This window comes from Schistocerca gregaria, chromosome 4 (assembly GCF_023897955.1).
Source record: "Schistocerca gregaria isolate iqSchGreg1 chromosome 4, iqSchGreg1.2, whole genome shotgun sequence".
In the NCBI taxonomy this organism is placed as follows: Eukaryota; Metazoa; Arthropoda; class Insecta; order Orthoptera; family Acrididae; genus Schistocerca; species Schistocerca gregaria.
In genome coordinates this window covers 758,762,613-758,785,188 of record NC_064923.1, presented here as the reverse complement: position 1 = coordinate 758,785,188, position 22,576 = coordinate 758,762,613, and the positions used below count along the sequence as shown (strand labels likewise).

General features: G+C 40.3%; 1 protein-coding gene across 3 annotated transcripts in view; it reads right to left on the bottom strand.

Annotated features, from left to right (window-relative positions):
- LOC126266719 (autophagy-related protein 2 homolog A) overlaps window positions 1–22,576 on the bottom strand; it is a 492,161-nt gene that overhangs the window by 229,719 nt on the left and 239,866 nt on the right. For all 3 annotated transcript variants that reach the window (XM_049971191.1, XM_049971193.1, XM_049971192.1), the window contains one exon: window positions 17,797–17,947. In XM_049971191.1, the coding sequence (XP_049827148.1) occupies window positions 17,797–17,947 (151 nt within the window). The remainder of the gene's footprint in view (window positions 1–17,796; window positions 17,948–22,576) is intronic.

The following is a 22,576-nucleotide window of genomic DNA, read 5'->3' as shown; positions in this document are numbered from 1 at the left end:
TGTTGACATAAGGTGTTATAGGTGTGGATTGTTAGGGCACACCCAGAGCAGTATCGTCACTCTCAGTGTGTATAGTGTTGTGTGGTTAGACACTGGCAACAAGATTGTAGAAGCAACAAAGTAGGTTAGGGGGAAATAGACAAGTTTTAAGGGCAAGTGGAACTCACAAGTCCTCCAAGCAGCATTCCCATTACATTCGGATGCTACAGATACGTGTGCAGAGATGTAGTGTGATGTAGCAGGAATTGTGGAGGGCAAGAAACATCAATTTCTGTTGGACACAGGGGCAAACATATCTGTGCCAAGTTTGGACCTAGTAAGAAGGAAGTAATTAAACCAACTGCACTACACTTTGTGTGGGGTGGGAGACACTGATGTTAAATCAGTAGGTTCAATGGTATTAAATTTTCATGTTGGGCAGAGCAATTTAAGCAATGAGTGGAAGTAGTGACTCATGTGAGCAAAGGTTACTGTGCAATCCTGCGATTACACTTTCCGTTCAAACATCATGTCAAATTTGACCTTCAGCAACATGCAGTATAACTTAGAGGGCAATGTTCCATCTAGGGAACCTGTCGCCTACAGAGAAATGTTGCAGGGTTCATCTGTCTTCATAGATAAGCTTGGTTAAACTGTGGACAAAAACACTAACATGTCATATAATGCTGGGAGGCACCAGGACATTGCTTTGGGTGACTGTGGAAATGGAGCTGCGTGTTGACGCATTATGTGTGGCAGAGACACTAGAGAAACATGATGCACTGAATGCATACAGGAAAGAGATGGTGGAGGAGTGGTACCCGTCAATTTACATAATTTTGACACTGATGATGGAAGCTGAACAAGGGCTGTTGGTAGTTAATTCAGACATCCCAGATGAGGATGACTGGAACACATCATGTGTGAGCCATGGTCATAAGCAAACTGCCAATAGTACTGCATTACTTATGAAAGTAGAGCATCTAAAGGAAGCAGAGACGATAGAAAAGGGAAATTGTTTCTAGAATTCAAGGATCTATGTAATCCTCTGGGCCCATTGCTAGCAATACCCACAATGCAACACAGAATTCCAACGGTATATAGAAAACCATATTTTACACCTCGACATTTACAGCCAATTATGGAGGATTTCATTAACCACCATCTACAGATGAAATAATACACAAGGAGGGGGGGAAGGGGGGGGGGCAACTGTCATAGCCATACCCTAACAATCATCAGATGACTGAAAAACATGTAGTTGCTGTTCTGCTGATCAACATCTAAATAGCACAACATTACAGAGACCATCAATGAATTGGCACAGTGCCAGTACTTCTCTAAGACACAATGGTTAAAGGAAGTTTTTAAAATATTATGTGTTGCACATCTCACATGAAGCACTAAGGTTTGTTATTTCGGGCATTAAATCAGTCGAGATGGGATGAAGACGGATACATGCAGTACAAGATTTTCCAGTTCCTAAAACAAGGGGGGCGTGTGCAGTTGGAGTGAAATGGGACCCCTGATAGTCTAGATATGATTCTGACAGGTGACACGAACATAAGCACCCTCTCTGATCACCTGCATCCATTCATGTCCATTGTGATTTCCGATGGAATTGGGCAATTCCAGCAGGATAATGTGACACCCTACACATCCAGAATTGGTACAGAGTGGCTCCAGGAACACTCTTCTGAGTTTAAACACTTTTGCTGGCCACCAAACTCCCCAGACATATTGAGCATGTCTGGGATGCCTTGCAACATGCTGGTCACAAGAGTCTCCAGCCCCTCATACTCTTGTGAATTTACGGACAGCCCTGCAGGAGTCTTGGTGTTAATTCCCTCCATCACTACTTCAGACATTAATTGAGTAAACACCACGTCATGTTACGGCACTTCTGTGTGCTCATGGGAGCCCTCCACGATGGTGGAGGCTCTTCAGTGTATATAACAGTTAGTCTGCCTATATATGATAGTTTAATGCACAGGCAATGCTGCAAGTTAACATGATCATAATTAACAGTAATATGACAAGCTTTGGTGATGTGTACATTTATGAGTACATATACAGATAGGAATTATGTACTGGAAAGATGGGCAAAATAACTATTGACATCACAGTACAATCAGTAGTTGGAAAGTGGTTTGCAATTTACAAGGCAAGAGGATGTTGTTCTCGCCAGTCATCAATGGATGATGAGACCATAATTTAATCCATGGGAGATAAGGAATAATGTGAGGACGTTGGAGGATATGTTTTGAAAGTTCTGTCAAAAAGCAGAGGAAAAAGGTGTGTTCAGAGAAGTGAGGAGGAACTACAGCACATTGCATATGTTCTAAAATGGTTATGGGGTAAATGCAACAAGCAGTTGATATACAAGGTATGTGAGGAAATTAATGAGACTCATTTTTTATCTATCAAAGTTTTTATCAAAATATGTCGGTCACATTCTTTCGAATTTTCTCCAGGGTCCAAAATAATGTCCTTTTAAGACATTTTTTTCAATTTTGGAAAGAGAAAAACGTCACAAGGACTCAGGTCAGGTGAACAGGGAGGTTGTGGAAAAACAGGAATACCTTTTGAGCTCAAAAATTCCATGATGGAAGCAGCCACGTGATATGGGGCGCTGTCATGATGCAGCATCCACTTCTCAGCAGTGTCTGGTCTCACTCAATTGACCCTTTTCCTGAGACTCTTAAGGACATCTTTGTAAAACACTTGGTTGACAATTTGTCCTGGAGGAACAAATTCTTCACGGATGACACCCCTACTGTCAAAAATGCAAATCAGCATTGTTTTGGTCTTCGATTTGCTCACTCAGATGTTTTCAGTCGAGGAGATGTCTCAGTGTGCCACTTCTCACTTTGCTGCTTTGTCTCAGGATCATACTCAAAAATCCTGGATTCATCACCTCTACATCTACATCTACATCCATTCTCCGCAGGCCACCTAACGGTGTGTGGCGGAGGGTACCTTGAGTACCTCTATTGGTTTTCCCTTCTATTCTAGTCTCGCATTGTTTAAATCACTCCTAACGCCTACTCCCAGATAATTTATGGAATTAACTGCTTCAATTTGCTGACTTGCTATATTGCAGCTAAATGATAGAGGATCTTTCTTTCTATGTATTCGCAGCACGTTACACTTGTCTACATTGAGATTCAATTGCCATTCCCTGCACCATACGTCAATTCGTTGCAGATCCTTTTGCATTTCAGTACAATTTTCCATTGTTACAACCTCTGAATATACTACATCATCATCTGCAAAAAGCCTCAGTGAACTTCCGATGTTATCCACAAGGTCATTTATATATATTGTGAATAGCAACATTCCTACGACACTCCCCTGCGGCACACCTGAAATCACTCCTACTTCGGAAGACTTCTCTCCATTGAGAATGACATGCTGCGTTCTGTTACCTAGGAACTCCTCAATCCAATCACACAATTGATCTGATAGTCTGTATGCTCTTACTTTGTTCATTAAACGACTGTGGGGAACTGTGTCAAACGCCTTGCGGAAGTCAAGAAACACGGCATCTACCTGGGACCCCGTGTCTATGGCCCTCTGAGTCTCATGGGCAAATAGCGTGAGCTGGGTTTCACACTATCGTCTTTTTCAAAACCCATGCTGATTCCTACAGAGTAGATTTCTAGTCTTCAGAAAAGTCATTATACTCAAACATAATACGTGTTCCAAAATTCTACAACTGATCGACGTTAGAGATATAGGTCTACAGTTCTGCACATCTGTTTCACGTCCATTCTTGAAAACGGGGATGACCTGTGCCGTTTTCCAATCTTTTGGAATGCTACGCTCTTCTAGAGACCTACGGAACACCGTTACAAGAAGGGGGGCAATTTCCTTCATGTACTCTGTGTAAAATCGAACTGGTATCCCATCAGGTCCAGCAGCCTTTCCTCTTTTGATTGATTTTAATTGTTTCTCTATCCCTTTGTCGTCTATTTCAATATCTACCATTTTGTCATCTGAGCGACAATCTATAGAAGGAACTACAGTGCAGTCTCCCTCTGTGAAACAGCTTTGGAAAAAGACATTTAGTATTTCGGCCTTTAGTCTGTCATCCTCTGTTTCAGTACCATTTTGTCATAGAGTGTCTGGACATTTTGTTTTGATCCACCTATTGCTTTGACATAAGACCAAAATTTCTTAGGATTTTCTGCCAAGTCAGTATAAAGAACTTTACTTTCAAATTCATTGAATGCCTCTTGTATAGCCACCCTCACACTACATTTCGCTTTCTGTAATTTTTGTTTGGCTGCAAAGCTTTGGCTATGTTTATGTTTGCTGTGAAGTTCCATTTGCTTCCGAAGCAGTTTTCTAACTCTGTTGTTGTACCACGGTGGCTCTTTTCCATCTCTTACGATTCTGCTTGGCACATACTCATCTAATGCATATTGTATGATGGTTTTGAACTTTGTCCACTGATCCTCAACACTATCTGTACTTGAGGTAAAACTTTTGTGTTGAGCCGTCAAGTACTCTGAAATCTGCTTTTTGTCACTTTTGCTAAAAGGAAAAATCTTCCTGCCTCTTTTAATATTTCTATTTACGGCTGAAATCACTGATGCTGTAACCACTTTATGATCGCTGATTCCCTGTTCTGTGTTCATCATCATCATCATCATCATCATTTAAGACTGATTGTGCCTTTCAGTGTTCAGCCTGGAGCATAGCCCCCTTATAAAATTCCTCCATGATCCCCTATTCAGTGCTAACATTGGTGCCTCTTCTGATGTTAAACCTATTACTTCAAAATCATTCTTAACCGAATCCAGGTACTTTCTCCTTGGTCTGCCCCGACTCCTCCTACCCTCGACTGCTGAACCCATGAGTCTCTTGGGTAACCTTGCTTCTCCCATTCATGTAACATGACCCCACCATCTAAGGCTGTTTGCCCTGACTGCTACATCTATAGAGTTCATTCCCAGTTTTTCTTTGATTTCCTCATTGTGGACACCCTCCTGCCTTTGTTCCCATCTGCTAGTACCTGGAATCATCCTAGCTACTTTCATATCTGTAACCTCAACCTTGTTGATAAGGTAACCTGAATCCACCCAGCTTTCACTCCCATACAACAAAGTTGGTCGAAAGATTGAACGGTGCAAAGATAACTTAGTCTTGGTACTGACTTTCTTCTTGCAGAAGAAAGTAGATCGTAGCTGAGCGCTCACTGCATTAGCTTTCCTACACCTTGCTTCCAGTTCTTTCACTATGTTGCCATCCTGTGAGAATATGCATCCTAAGTACTTGAAACCCTCCATCTGTTCTAACTTTGTTCCTCCTATTTGGCACTCAATCCGTTTATATTTCTTTCCCACTGACATTACTTTCGTTTTGGAGATGCTAATCTTCATACCATAATCCTTACATTTCTGATCTAACTCTGAAATATTACTTTGCAAACTTTCAATCGAATCTGCCATCACAACTAAGACATCAGCAGTATTCACATATCTTAATCTCACCCAGCCAGTCTATTGTTTTCAACATATGATCCATAAATAATATTAACAACATTGGAGACAGGTTGCAGCCTTGTCTTACCCCTGAAACTACTCTGAACCATGAACTCAATTTACCGTCAACTCTAACTGCTGCCTGACTATCCATGTAAAGACCTTTAATTGCTTGCAAAAGTTTGCCTCCTATTCCGTAATCTCGTAGAGCAGATAACAACTTCCTCCTAGGAACCCGGTCATATGCCTTTTCTGTATCTATAAAGCATAGATACAATTCCCTGTTCCACTCATAACACTTCTCCATTATTTGGGTAAGCTAAGAATCTGGTCCTGACAACCTCTTAAGAGGCCTAAACCCACACTGATTTTCACCCAACTGGTCCTCAACTAATACTCGCACTTTCCTTTCAACAATACCTGAGAAGATTTTATCCATAACGCTGATTAAAGAGATACCTCTGTAGTTGTTACAATCTTTTCTGTTTCCATGTTTAAATATTGGTGTGATTACTGCTTTGGTCCAGTCGGATGGAACCTGTCCCGACTTCCAGGCCATTTCAATTATCTTGTGTAGCCATTTAAGACCTGACATTCCACTGTATTTGATGAGTTCCGACTTAATTTCATCCACCCCAGCTGCTTTATTGCACTGCAATCTATTGACCATTTTCTCCACTTCCTCAAATGTGATCGTATTTCTATCATCATTCCTACCCCATTGCACCTCGAAATCTGAAACATTACTGATCGTATTTTCACCTACATTGAGCAACTCTTCAAAATATTCCCTCCATCTGCCCAAGGCATCAACATGATTCACCAGCAGTTTTCCTGACCTGTCCAAAATACTTGTCATTTCCTTCTTACCTCCCTTTAGAAGACTGCTAATTACACTCCAGAATGGTTTTCCTGCAGCTTGACCCATAGTCTCCAACCTGTTTCCAAAGTCTTCCCAAGATTTCTTCTTGGATGCTGCAATTATCTGTTTGGCTTTGTTTCTTTCTTCAACATAACTCTCTCTATCTACCTGAGTTCTAGTATGTAGCCATTTTTGATACGCCTTCTTTTTCCTTTTACAGGCTGCCTTGACTGTGTCATTCCACCAAGCTGTTTGCTTCATCCTACTTTTACACACTATTGTTCCAAGACATTCTTTAGTCACTTCTAGTACTGTGTCCCTGTACCTTGTCAATTCCTTTCCCAATGACTGTAATTGACTACATTCAACTAACTGGTACCTTTCTGAGATCGCTGTTATGTACTTGTGCCTGATTTCCTTATCCTGAAGTTTCTCCACTCTTATCCTCCTACATATGGACCTGACCTCCTGCACTTTCAGCCTCACAATCCCAGTTTCACTGCAGATTAAATAATGATCAGTGTCATCAAAGAATCCCCTGAATACACATGTGTCCCTCACAGCCTTCCTGAATTCCTGATCTGTTATTATATAGTCAATTACAGATCTGGTTCCCCTGCCTTCCCAAGTATACTGGTCAATGTTCTTATGTTTAAAAATGGAGTTTGTGATTACTAAGCCCATAGTAGCACAGAAATCCAAGAGTTGTTTCCCATTCCTGTTGGCCTCCATATCCTCTCCAAATTTACCCATAACCTTTTCATACCCTTCTGTTCGATTTCCAATCCTGGCATTAAAATCTCCCATGAGCAGAACACTGTTCTTGTCCTTTACTCTAACAACTACATCACTGAGTGCCTAATAAAAACTGTCCATCTTATCTTGATCTGTCCCTTCAAAATGCGAATATACTGACACATTCCTAATTTTCTTGCTTGACACTGTGATATCTATCCACATCAGTCGTTCATTTACATACCTTATTGCAACTACACTGGGTTCCATTTCTTTCCTGATGTAAAGCCCTACACCCCATTGTGCTATTCCTGCTTTGACTCCTGACAGGTAGATCTTGTATTCTACCACTTTCTCTTCTTTCTCACCCCTTACCCGAATGTCACTAACAGCTAAAACATCCGGCCCCATCTTACTTGCAGCCTCTGCCAGCTCTACCTTCTTCCCAGAGTAGCCCCCACTGATATTAATAGCTCCCCCTCTCATTACCGTCCCAGTCTATATCTGCTAAATTAAAATCTCCACCCAAAACTATAACATGGTTGGGAAATCTACTTGAAATATTTTCCAAATTTTCCTTCAGGTGTTCTACCACAACAGTTGATGAGCCAGGGGGCCTATAGAGACATCCAATTACCATGTTTGAGCCTGCTTTAACCATGACCTTCACCCAAATTATTTCACATTTCGGATCTCCGTCAATTTCCTTCGATAGTATTGCACTTTTTATTGCTATAAACACGTCTCCCTCTTCACTGCCCAGCCTGTCTCTGTGGTATACATTCCAATCTGAGTTTAGAATTTCATTTCTGTTTACATCTGGTTTCAGCCAACTTTACGTCCCTGGTACTATGTGGGCACTGTGACCGTTTATTAATGAGCGCAGTTCTGGGACCTTTCTACAGACGCTCCAGCAGTTTACTATTACCACATTAATATTGTCGTGTCTCAGGAGACGTCTTGTCGGGCCTAGGAAGGGAATTCTCTAGCCTAAAGAACCCACATGTGCACTCCACAAGTACTCCACTACCCTTGTAGCCACTTCCTGCATGTAGTGCACACCTGACCTATTCAGGGGGACCCTACATTTCTCCACCCGATAGCGGAGGTTGAGAAATTCCACCCCAGATCTTCACAGAATCATCTGAGCCTCTGGTTTAAGCCTTCCACTCGGCTCCAAACCAGAGGACTGTGATCGGTTCTGGAAACAACACTAAAAATAGTTAACTCAGATTCCACCCAATGAGCGAGGCTTCACCAACTCCGCCAACCATCTGTATGAACTGAGGATGACCTCTGAACCCAGACGGCAGGAGTCATTGGTGCCGACATGAGCAACAATTTGCAGTCGGAGCACCCAGTGCTCTCTATCACCGCTGGCAGGGCCTCCTCCACATCTTGGATGAAACCCCCCGTCAAGCAGATCACATAACTGAACCATTCATGGTCATTGGCAAATCATTCAAGAAGATCACTGCAAACATTTCTTCGACTGTCCTACTGCTCAGTTGTGAGGTTTTTCAGCACAATTTTGGCACAAGCCTTTTTTATGTGCAAAACTTCTATCAAAATTGGAAATATGGTGAAAGTGTCAAACAAGTCACCCATCATCCTTACTGTTAAATGTTGCTCTGATCTCACAAGAGCACGCACATGTTTGAAGTTTAGGTCAGCTTTTGAATTGAAGGTCTCCCTCAGCAAGGTTCATCTTCAACATGTTCTCTGCCTTCCAAAAATAATATGTGCCACCAAAAACTTGTGCGCTTTATATAAGAAATGTTCCCCGTAGGCCTTTTTCACCTTTTCGAAGGTCACACTCACAGATTTCTGAAGTTTACACAAAATTTAATGGTGTAATGTTGCACTAAATTCTGCTTTCTATTTTCATAACACACAACAAAAACATAGCTTCACTTATGGTACTCTCAAAATATTGTGATGCCTGTACAGAGCTGAAACTCAGACTGAGCATCTGGAAGGATGAACGTACTGGTCTACACAAGTAGAAAAACACTGCATCGCCAGATTGCTCACAGTGTTGTCAGTCTCACAAATTTTCTCACATGGCACACAGTGCTGTGTACCTTGCAAAGGCAAAAGAGGGGTTACTTGGAGGAGGATTTTAAAACAGTGTTCCAAACTGCAGATGACAATATCTGAGAGCTGAAGGGCAGCATGGAGAGGTTACAGGAAGTTACGAAGAGTAACATAGCAGTGACATAATGGCACACTTCCCAGTTATCAAGTTTGTAACAGTGGGGAGGGAGGGGGAGGGGTCGAGGTGCAGAGAAAGGAGGGGTGCTAAACAATAAACACCAATAGCAGAAGTTAACAATGGAGTTATTGGAGTGTGCGAATAGAACAATGAACACCATAGACCAAGATCTGCAGTTTATACAGACCTGAGTGCAAGCATTGGATACAAATGCAGTAATTGCAAGGAAGTTATGATCACTAGCTGACAGCACACAGGATGTGTGGGCAGTAATATCAGGTTTGCAGGAAGCCATTCACCATGTGGTGCACGGTCAGCTGAGCCTAACATGACTAATGCTGGCACAGTACCTGGCTGGCTTATGAAAGGTGCAGGTAAAAAAGGAGACTTTTCTGATTGCAGAAGACAGTGGTAGGCACACAGTAATGACAGCAGAGAAACTCCAGCACTGTCACAGCGAAAGATTATGACAGTCCCAACCTGCATAAGGCACACTGCCACTGACGTATGTGAGGTTCAGTTGTTTCTAAGCAAAACGAATGATCAGGAATGTTCACAAGACATTCTGGAACTGCAGGCCAGCATCGGATCTAGTCTGTGTATAATGCAACAGTGTTGGTAGTAAACTGCTACGAGTGTGGTAGATCCACAGCTACAAAGTCATTGGAATTACATGGGGGTGGATTGTTAATCAATTGGCAATCTGCAATATAACAAGGCCAACATTTCATCTTCCAACCAATGTTATGGGTACCAGCAGGAGGAACATAATACAATCACAATTGTGCTCATCAAACAAACTGCGAAGGGTGCAAGTTTGACCTGCCTCAATCATAGACTAGAACCAGACCTCATCCTCTCCCTGAATCAACTCTTAGCAACATCAGTGGGGCATATTTCTGTTGAATGGATATTTCTGCATGTGCAGCAGTACAGGGAGAAATAGCATTGCATGACCATGTCCATGAATATCACAGTATGCAACACCATACCAGCTCTAACTCTGTTCAGTGCAGCCTTCATCTATCTTAGGCAGAGAGCAGCTCACCCACATGACTCTCCGGTATACCAGCCACTGGTAGACTGGATTACCAACCTTGGGTAATGTAACAAAAGAGATTGTTATTTTACATAAGCATTTAATGTAAATAATGATAAGGAATATATTTTCTAGTATTTACAATGTTTTGCAGACTCCTTACTTGTGCAACAGAGCACTGATGTGACTGAGTGCACACTACCCGTAATTGATTTTTTGTGTGATGGGAAATGGCATGTTGGAGAAGTGCCAATACTAGCAGCTCCATTCTTCTGTTGTGTAATTTTACAAGATGTCTATTTGGCCAATGTACTGTTAAATAGGTGTGAACAAGAATGGGAAATTGATAATACTATTCTGTTAATTATAATGGAGATTTCAGAATGGTTACTATATACATGTAAAAGGAAAGCAATGGGATTTTAATACATTAAATTCACAGCCACTGAACCCTGTGGTTCACGCTGACTAGTACATATGGAGGAAATGAAGATATTATACACTGTTGTTCATGTATGTTGAGTCTCTGCAGATCTATCAAAGGCAGAGAACTGGAGGCTGTGTCTACCAAAGACTGGACGTATGTAGTGTAGCCACAATTTCTTGGGCGCTACTATGAAAATATTAGCTCTGTCACAGGTAAAGTTAGTGAACTGCTAATAGATGTTAACTCTAAAAATTATTGGTATATCAGAGCACCACTTAAATAATTAGATATTCAGAGGCTTCCTTTACCAGGCTACAGATTAGCTGGCTGTTTCTCAAGGAGTTCCTTGCGGGGTGGGGGAGTGGCTCTGTACGTAAAAAACAGTATTTCATTTGACTCCATAGATGTATCACGACACTGCACTGAACAGAGATTTGAAAGTTGTGCAGCATTAGTTGAATTTAGTGAAACTAAACTTCTAATTGCTGTTGTTTATAGGTCTCCTAATTCCGACTTCAGAGCATTTTTGCTTAAGATAGAGAGAGTTCTTGATTCACTTTGTAGGAAGTACCAGAAAGTAGTTCTATGTGGTGACTTCAATACTAATTTTGTACATGATTGTGGAAGAAAAAGGATGTTGGTAGATCTCCTAAATTCATATGATCTGATGCAAACTGTGTTTTTTCCAACTATGGTGCAGGGGAACAATAGCACAGTCATAGACAATATTTTTATTCATTCTTCATTACTAGATGGGCATTCTGTTAGTAAAAGCATGAATGGCCTTTCAGACCATGATACACAAATTTTAACACTAAAAGGTTTTGGTACACAAACCAAAGTCGTATTTCATTACAAACTACGTAGGAAAGTTAATCCAACAGCAATAGAGAGTTTTTCAAAACTTGTCAAGGTACAAGAGTGGAAAGATGTTTATAGTGCCGATAATATAGATGATAAATACAATACTTTCCATAACACATTTCTCATGCTCTTTGAGAGTTGCTTTCCATTAGAACATTCTAAACGGGGTACTAGCAGTAATGGACAGTCCGGATGGCTGACTAGTGGGATAAGGATATCATGTAGAACAAAGCGGGAATTATATCAAAATGCTAGAAGTAGTCGCAATCAAGTTACAGTAGCCCATTACAAACAGTATTGTAAGGTGCTTAAAAATGTTATTAGCAAGGCAAAAAGTATGTGGTATGCAAACAGAATAGCTAATTCACAGGATAAAATTAAAGCCATATGGTCAGTTGTGAAGGAAGTGTCTGGTCAGCAGCACAAGGTTGACAATATAGTCAGTTTGCAGTAATAATATTTCTGTTACTGATAAACCAGATATATGTACAGTATTTAACAACCATTTTCTGAGCATTGCAAGTGAATTAAATAAAAATTTAGTATCTACAGGAAATCATATAAATTTCTTAGCAAATGCCTTTCCGAGACTGTTGTTGTTGTTGTTGTTGTTGTTGTTGTTGTTGTTGTCTTCAGTCCTGAGAGTGGTTTGATGCAGCTCTCCATGCTACTCTATCCTGTGCAAGCCTCTTCATCTCTCAGTACCTTCTGCAACCTACATCCTTCTGTATCTGCTTAGTGTATTCATCTCTTGGTCTCACTCTACGATTTTTACCCTCCACGCTACCCTCCAATACTAAATCGGTGATCCCTTGATGCCTCAAAACATGTCCTACTAACCGATCCCTTCTTCTAGTCAAGTTGTGCCACAAACTTCTCTTCTCCCCAATCCTATTCAATACCTCCTCATTAGTTACGTGATCTATCCACCTTATCTTCAGCATTCTTCTGTAGCACCACATTTTGAAAGCTTCTATTCTTTTCTTGTCCAAACTAGTTATCGTCCGTGTTTCACTTCCATACATGGCTACACTCCAAACAAATACTTTCAGAAATGACTTCCTGATACATAAATCTATATTCGATGTTAACAAATTTCTCTTCTTCAGAAACGCTTTCCTTGCCATTGCCAGTCTACATTTTATATCCTCTCTACTTCGACCATCATCAGTTATTTTACTTCCTAAATAGCAAAACTCCTTTACTACTTTAAGTGTCTCGTTTCCTAGTCTAATTCCCTCAGCATCACCCGATTTAATTTGACTACATTCCATTATCCGCGTTTTGCTTTTGTTGATGTTCATCTTATATCCTCATTTCAAGACACTGTCCATTCCATTCAAATGCTCTTCCAATTCCTTTGCCGTCTCTGACAGAATTACAATGTCATCGGCAAACCTCAAAGTTTTTATTTCCTCTCCATGGATTTTAATACCTACTCCGAATTTTTCTTTTGTTTCCTTTACTGATTGCTCAATATACAGATTGAATAACATTGGGGAGACGTTACAACCCTGTCTCACTCCTTTCCCAACCACTGCTTCCCTTTCATGCCCCTCGACTCTAATAACTGCCATCTGGTTTCTGTACAAATTGTAAATAGCCTTTCGCTCCCTGTATTTTACCCCTGCCACCTTCAGAATTTGAAACAGAGTATTCCAGTCAACATTGTCAAAAGCTTTCTCTAAGTCTACAAATGCTAGAAACGTAGGTTTGCCTTTTCTTAATCTTTCTTCTAAGATAAGTCGTAAGGTCAGTATTGCCTCACGTGTTCCAACATTTCTACGGAATCCAAACTGATCCTCCCCGAGGTCCGCATCTACCAGTTTTTCCATTCATCTGTAAAGAATTCGCGTTAGTATTTTGCAGCTGTGGCTTATTAAACTGATAGTTCGGTAATTTTCACATCTGTCAGCACCTGCTTTCTTTGGGATTGGAATTATTATATTCTTCTTGAAGTCTGAGGGTATTTCACCTATCTCATACATCTTGCTCACCAGCTGGTAGAGTTTTGTCATGACTGGCTCTCCCAAGGCCGTCAGTAGTTCTAATGGAACTTTGTCTACTCCGGGGGCCTTGTTTCGACTCAGGTCTTTCAGTGCTCTATCAAACTCTTCACGCAGTATCTTATCTCCCATTTCGTCCTCATTTACATCCTCTTCCATTTCCATAATATTGTCCTCAAGTACATCGCCCTTGTATAAACCTTCTATATACTCCTTCCACCTTTCTGCCTTCCGTTCTTTGCTTAGAACTGGGTTGCCATCTGAGCTTTTGATATTCATACACGCGGTTCTCTTCTCTCCAAAGGTCTCTTTAATTTTCCAGTAGGCAGTATCTATCTTACCCCTAGTGAGATAAGCTTCTACATCCTTACATTTGTCCTCTAGCCATCCCTGCTTTCCGAGATTGACGTATGAAATACTCCTCTATGATACAGACAAGAGGGAGATTGAGACAATAATCAAATCACTGAAGACTAAGGACTTTCATGGTTATGATGGAGTGTCTAGTAGAATATTAAAGTACTGTGCTGCACATGTTAGCCCTGTATTTAGCCATATTTGTAATTTTTCCTTTAGGAATGGTCAGTTTCCTGAGCGATTAAAGTACTCAGTAGTACAGGTGCTTTATAAAAGGGAGAAAGGGATGATGTAGATAATTTTAGACCTATTTCTATGCCATCAGTGTTTGCAAAAGTTATCGAAAAGGCTGTGTATGTAAAGTTAATTGATCATTTTATATCACACGATTTGCTATCAAATGTACAGTTTGGCTTTAGAAGTCGTTTGACAACTGAAAACGCTATATTCACTTTTCTCTGTGAGGTACTGGATGGGCTAAACAAAAAGTTTAAAATGTTTGGAGTATTTTTTGATTTAACAAAGGCATTTGACTGTGTTGATCACAGAATATTGCTCCAGAAGTTGGACCATTACGGAATAAGGGGAGTAGCACACAATTGGTTCACCTCTTACTTTAGCAACAGGCAGCAAAAGGTCATTATTCACAATGTTGATAACGGCTGTGATGTGGGATCTGAGTGGGGTACTGTCAAGTGGGGGTGCCCCAGGGATCAGTGTTGGGGTCGCTCCTGTTCCTTATTTATATAAATGATATGCCCTCTAGTATTCTGGATAACTCTAAAATATTTCTGTTTCCTGATGACACTAGCTTGGTAGTAAAGGATGTTGTGTGCAACATTGACTCGGTTTCAAGTAGAGCAGTACATGACCTCAGTTCATGGCTTGTAGAAAATAAACTAACGTTAAATTACAGTAATACTCAGTTTTTACAGTTCCTAACACACAATTCAACAAAACCTGACATTTTAATCTCACAGAACAGGCATAAGAATAGTGAAACTGAACAGTTCAAATTCCTAGGTGTTCATATAGATAGTAAGCTGTCGTGGAAAGCCCACGTTCAGGATCTTGTTCAAAGACTTAATTTGTAAAGGCCATGTCTGCTTGTGTCTGTGTATGTGCGGATGGATATGTGTGTGTGTGTGAGTGTACACCTGTCCTTTCCCTAAGGTAAGTCTTTCTGCTCCCGGGATTGGGGGAATGACTCCTTACCCTCTCCCTTAAAACCCACATCCTTTTGTCTTTCCCTCTCCTTCCTCTTTCCTGAAGAAGCAACCATCGGTTGCGAAAGCTAGAAATTCTGTGCGTGTGTTTGTGTGTTTTATTTATTGTGCCTGTCTACCGGCGCTTTCCCACTTGGTAAGTCTTGGAATCTTTGTTTTTAATATTTTTTTCCCATGTGGAAGTTTCTTTCTATTTTATTTAAATAAATAACAGTCGTGAGAAGCCTCACAAGCTGGCTGGAGCCAAAATCTCATCATGGCAGTAGCAACAATTGGCCTGTTTATGCACTGCAAGCCAAGCAAGGCTGAGGATCACAATACTCATGACACAACGAAAAGACAGTGCTACTGCGTCACTGCCTGTTTGGTTCCCACACCTTCGAGTGATGGAACTTAGTTATACCGTAAGGGTCAGAAGTGGCACATACAACAATTGAGCACCTAACCATCATAAATAACCTTCATTTCCAGCAAAAGTTGTTCCAGCATGTCAGCATCATCCTTGAAGAGACACCTACACAAGGCCGTGGGGCAATATGATTCTGCAAGCAGCCACCACAAGTTTGGGCTTCCCCTACCATCAGCTGGACTGCAGGTTCTAAGACAACATCCTTGGACTTGACAACATTCCACTGGTGACCTGCATTCCAGCTCACTCTGGCCACTGCAGACTTCTGGCATGGAGGACAGCCATTCAGGACCAGGGCAGTATAGGCACTCACCCTCCTATGCCAGATCAGGCATTCTTGTCCTGTACACCTTCACTGATAAGGGTAAGTTCCACTCTGAGGGATGACAAGCCCTGCAAGAATTACAATAGGTCTCTGCACCACCAGTACACCTCGCCGCAAGCTGCCATGTCGTGCGTAGCCTGAGGCCTCATCACTCCACCATGTGCTGTCCTCACCATGTGCCAAAGGAGAGGGAGGGGAGAAGCTACCAGAAAGCAGCACTTAACCATGTGCCAAAAGAGAGGGAGGGGAGGGGGAGGGGGTGCTACCAGAAAGCAGTGCTACAAGTATAGTAGCTTGAGACTGAATAAAATGTTTGACTATTGATGCTGTTTTCCTGTGTTACCAATGGCCAACCTTGTCACCATAGAGACCATCCACTCTGGGCCACTAAAATGAGAGGGGTGCAGAGGAATGAGAATGGGAGCCACAGATGCAAGAAGGGGTGCAGAAGCGACAGGTGCAAGAAGGGGCACAGAGAAGAGAAAGAGAGGCCCACAACAATGAAAATGGAGTTCACATGAGCAAAAGAGGGGTTCAGAAGAGTGAAAATGGGTTCAGAGGAGCAATAAAGGGATCCAGAGGAGCGATACAGAGATCTAGAGGAGTGATATAGGGACCCAATGGAGGGGGGAAGAGGCGATCAGATGAGCAAAAAAGAGAGTTGGAAGAGTGAAATAGGGGGCCCAAAGAGTGGAATAGGGGACCCAAGGACCCAAAGAGAAAAACCCGGGGTTGGGGGGGCTGAAAACTGGGTTAAAAAAAAACAATAAGTGAAGTAGTACAACTGAGAAAGGGGAGTGGGGCAAAGGGATGAAGATCAAGAAGGGGGCTGCAAGATCGAAAAAGTGGCCATATGAGCAAAACAACAGGTCAGAGGATCAAAAAGAGCAGGAGGGGAGGGGGGGGGGGGCTGGAGGATCAAAAAAGGCCAGAAGATCAAGAAAAGTGGCCAGAGGATCGAGAAGAGTGACCAGAGGATCAAAAAGGGGGGGGGGGGGGGGCTGAAGGATCAAGAATGAAGGATGATTGGGAATTTTATATTACCACCTCTCATCATATTGCCGGGCATATACTACTCAAGATTTTTTTTTAACGCCATTAGGGTTTGAATCATGTATCTTTTAGTCAAGTACCAGCTACAAAGGAAAAGGTTTCTTTTTAAGTGTTTTCCCTTTTACATTGCTCACAACAGAATAAGATTATCAGGCTTGAATAACTTCAAAGAAAAACATTAACTGTTTGCTAATATGAATAACTGCTTGTGTTAATAAAATTCATTTTCTGTATTCTAAACCACACACAAAAAGTGACTGCAGTGCCTTTTGATTTTAGGTGACTGCACTACACTGCACACATAACTTTAAGCAGCATTTTAGCAAATTTGTGCTAAATCAATTGTGTGAAGAAATTATTACAGTTGTAAACATTTAATTTCTGACAATAGTTTCTCAAGATCCACTTTCTCACATCCAAATCACTACTATCATAATTATTACTATAAATATAATAGTACTCTTCAAATAGTTCACAATTACTGCTCATCCCTGTCTCTATCGCGATATCCTGAAATGTTAATGTTCAGACATAAGATAAAAGGTCTCGCTTGAAATGAGGACACTGTCTTGTATCTTTCCACCTACTTGGATGTCAGTATGATAGTATAGACAAAATGTAACTGACATTTACAAATAGGAAACAAGGATAGGAAAGTAGAAAAAAGCTGCACATGATCCCACATGGCAAAACATTAGCACTTGAGATGACACTGAAGAACTTATAGGTAAATACTGCTTCAGTGAGAATTCATATAATAAAAACATAGCAGAACAAAAAGATATAAAAACATGCTTACGTATGCCTTACCACTGTGATAAAATGTTGCCTGGTTGACCTGAAGACAAACATATCCTAAGCCAGTCTTTCCTCGATATCCAGAAACAGAAAACATATTGCCATCTTCAAAATGAATTTCCAACTCCCCATGCTGTCCAGGAATAACATTCCCTGAGGAATCCTGCAAAGGCACAGAGCAAATGTTTATAAAGTCAGTTAATAAGTGGCATTTATATGTTTATAAACCAAAGCTCTACTTGTATACAGCTTTTAAATAATAGAAACCCAGATAAGGTCTAACTCAATACTGTCATGTAAATTAATCATTGTTATGAATGCTACACTAGGTAAAGATGTATCTACAAGAGGGATAATAGACTTAAATAGGTAGTTCAAGTCACAGCTTTCATGTGCACCTACCAATCATTTATTTGAGAGAAGCATGATTCTAAATCATGTGAAAGCAAGTTTCTACATCTACACCTGTACATTGTAAATCAGTGTCAGCTGCATACCAGACGGTACATTTTGGCATACTCTATATTAAATCTTAATCTCATTTCACATGAGGATAGGACACAGAAAGAATGACTGCTTGCATGCCTCTGTTGCCTACCTAATTCTGCTTGTACAATCACTATGGAATAAATACATAAGGGCTGAATACTATTAGAAGCTGAAAGACGGTTCTTTAAGTTACCTAAGCAAGTTCTCAAGAGTTGTATGACATCTTTCTTTAGTGTTTGGCCAGTTAACATTTTTCGTCTCTTTTGCTAAAAGTTTATTAACAACACAAACACTGAAGGCTCAATACATGTTGTAAAATATGAATATGCTGTTGTCCTGAGACTGGTTTGATGTAGCTCTCCTCACTTCTCTTTCCTGTGAAAGCCTCTTCACCAATTTAACCTATGACATTTGAACCTGCTTACTGTATTCATGCCTTGATCTTCTCTGTAATTTTTACACCTCACACTTGCCTCCCTTCCAGTCTGACTTTTCCTCGATGCCTCAGAATCTATCCTACCAATAACTTCCTTCTTTTACTCAAGTTATGCCATAAATGTCTTTTTTCCCCCGTTTGATTCAGCAGCTTTTCATTATTTATTCGATGTACTCATCTAATCTTCAACATTCATACGCAGCATCACATTTCAAAAGTTTCCATTCTCTTTGAGTTTAAATTGTTAATTTTTCACTTCCATACATGACTAAACGCAACACATTACCTTCAGAAAGGATTTCCTAACACAAAACTTTTTTTTCAGTCTAAAAAATTTCCCTTTTTGCGAAACAATTTTCTAGCCATTGTCAGTGCACATTTTGCATTGTTTCCTACTTTCACGATCATCAGTTATTTTGCTGCCCAAATAGCAAAACTCATTGGCTGCTTTTCGTGTCTCATCCCCTAATCTAATCCTATCACCACCTGATAGTATTTGACTGCATTCCATTATCCTTGTTTTACTTTTGTTCATCTCATAACATCTTTTCAAGACATTATACATTCCATTCAACTAAATCTTCAAACCTTTTAGCATTTCCGACAGAATTACAAGGTCATCAGCAAACTTAAAATTTCTTTTGCAAATTCCTCCTAGGTTTCCTTTACTGCTAGCTCAATGTGCACATTAAATACATTATTCTGGTTCACTCACTTCTCAGCTACTGCTTCCCTTCCATGTCCTTCAACTCTTATAACCGCAGGCTGGTGTTGGTGTCTGTACAAATTGTATATAACTTTTTTCCTCAGTATTTTATCCCTGCTACCTTCAGAATTTCAAAAAGTGTACTCCAGTCTCTATCTCTATATCCATTTCCTCGCCCTTTTCTCTCAGTCTCCTCTTCCACATTCTCTCTGATCTTGAGCCTTGTTATGGCCAACGAATCCTTGTTAGCTTTCTCTAACCACAGAAATGAAATAAATGTAGATTCTCCTTTCTTCAACCTATCTTCTACAGTAAGACGTATGACCAGTACTGCCTCACCTGGTCTTACAGTTTTCCAGAACCTGTACTGATCTTCCCCAAGGTCAGCTTCTACCAGTTTTTCCATTCTTTTGTAAATAATTTGAGTCAGTATTTTGCAGCCATTCTTGTAATCTCACTGGATGTATTGGTGGATGATACAATCATGTGTATGTCTGTTGAGGTTGCCAGGCATGGTGTGCCAGGTTGCACATGCCAACACCAGGTCACATTGCAAAAACCACCACAGATTTAATGGCTGCCAAGGCCTCACTTTTCACACATTTACAGGTTAACAGCAAGCTCTCTGGTGTACTGATTGACAGTGACACTGTATGACGTGTGTGCAATTTTTTTTAATGGAATGGGATTTGGACTCTGTTGTTACCTACTATTAATGCTTCGCTCGGAGTTGGACTTGTCTTTCTGCCTAATGTGGGGTTATCTTCAATCACCATTCAACTAACAGTTGTGGTTTCAGTGAATGTTACAATGGAATATGGTGCACCAAATGCATCTCATTTGAACCTACAAACAGTTTTCTACAGCACTGATGTGTGAGTTAAAAACTCTCAGAGTCCTGTATTGACCATGAGGTATCCACATCCAGAAGTCTCTCCATATGTATTTCCAGAAGAGCCAGGAACTATTACTTTATGTGATATAACTGTAAATAAATTGTACTTAAGAAAATCTGTATTGTGAAGAAGCAAACTCACAACAACTGCGACAAATTAAATTGATGGCTTCATAGCATCCACACCTGTCAACACCTACATTTCTTAGAATTTGAATAATTACGTTCTTCTGGAAGTCTGAGGGTATTTCAGCTGTTTCACATCTCTTGCACCACCCACTCACAGACCTTATTTCAACCTAGGTCTTTCAGTCCTCTGCCTAATTTTTGCAGTGTCAAATTACTTATCTCATTAACATTTTCTTCCTCTGCATGTTTTTTTTCCACCTTTCTGCTTTCCCTTAATATGGACTTGCTAGCTGAGCTCTTGATATTCACACAGGTAGCTTTCCTTTTCCTAAGGCCTTGAAAATTTCCTATAAACAACATCTATCTATCTCATAATCATGCATGGCTTTACACCTTTATATTTCTCTTCTCACCATTCTTGGTTTGCTGAGTTCCAGTCCCTATCACAATTAAATCATCATTCCAGTTAATGTCCACTTCTTTCTTTGACTTTAGTCATCTGTGAACCACATGAATTAAATTCCTCTAGATTTTGTCCTCTTTCCAAACATTCAGTAGTTCCAGTATTTCAATTTTTATAGTGCTCTTTTCTTCTTTCAAAGTCCACACAGAGAGGCATTTTCCAATTTATCCTGAAAACTCCTGAACTCCCCAATCTAGTTTCAAAAACTTAGCCTGTCTATTATTTCTGTTTTTGTAACATTGATTTCTGCTAATTCCTTTTACACTTCACTGGAACACCTGACCTGCATTTTGGGATTTTCGTGAAAAGGTCAAGTATTTTTAGTCAACATTTCGAGTTCCATTCAAGCCAATTGACCATAAAATGAAATTTTCCTTTTTCTGTGAGCATCAGATAGTTTTTCATTTAGGGTGTAGACTTCTTCATTACTTTTTCTCTTCTACATACTCCAAACTTTTCTCGGATTGAGTATTTTCCATAGTACCTTCCTTTCCCTTATCTCCAACTCTTCAGTATCTCCAATTCTGTTGAGAATTAAACATTCCACAGCATAGTGGTACATCAGTTTTTAAGGCAGGGTTGTAATGCCAAATTTTTGTGTTTACCCAGAGTGATTTTTTTATTGTAAATGTTCTGTTTTAATTGATTAGCCATTTACATCTTCTGGACTCCATTTTTGCTTCCTTCAGACAATGGAAAATCCAGGATGGAATGTAACAATATTAGGAAGGAAAGCTGCTACTCTCCATATAGTGGATATGCTGAGTTGCAATAGCCACAGCAAAAAGATTCACACAATTATAGCTTTTGACCATTGAGACCTTCGTCAGCATACACACACACACACACACACACACACACACACACACACACACACACACACACAAACACAACTTGCATTCATGTCTGCAGTCTCAGTGGCGTGCTTTCAGCAGTTATCTAAGACTGCAGACGTGTGTGGAAGTTGTGTGTGTGTGTGTGTGTGTGTGTGTGTGTGTGTGTCTATTGCTGACAAAGGCCTTAATGGCCGAAAGATATAATTGTGTGAATCTTTTTGTTGTGCATATCGCGACCCAGCATCTCCACTATATGGTGAGTGTTTCCTAATATTGTTACATTTTTGCTTCCTTCTTTATCTGTTAGATTTGTTAGTGGTAGGTTACGGCAACACACAAGTGTTACGGAGATGCTTCAGAAACAGAAATGTGAATCCATGTAGGCTTTCGATAGGAAAAACAAAGAAGTCATTGGTTTCTTACAACTGAGAAGCTTCTAAAAGTACTCTGCAAATATTTCTGTTTTCTTTACCATTAATGGCTAGTTTGCTGTTTTCCCCTTTAGAACATAGACTTTGTGGTGATACTTCACCATATTAGTCTTAAAAACATTTTATAAAAATTCCTTGTTGTTTTTCTGGAAGTTTTCTTTCAGACATATTAATATTAATTGTAGAACAAAAGTATAGTCAGCTTATTATACTTTGTGAGTAATTTGAAGGCCACTGTAACATCGAATGAAGTACACTGTATTAATACAAAAAGAGTAAAGAAGATTTAAAGTATGACATTTCTTCAACAGTGTGGTCATAAAAGATGGAACATCAGCTTATTTGGAGAAGTACAGAGGAGGAATTTGGCTGTGGCCTGAAATGAAGGAATCATCAACAATTCATTT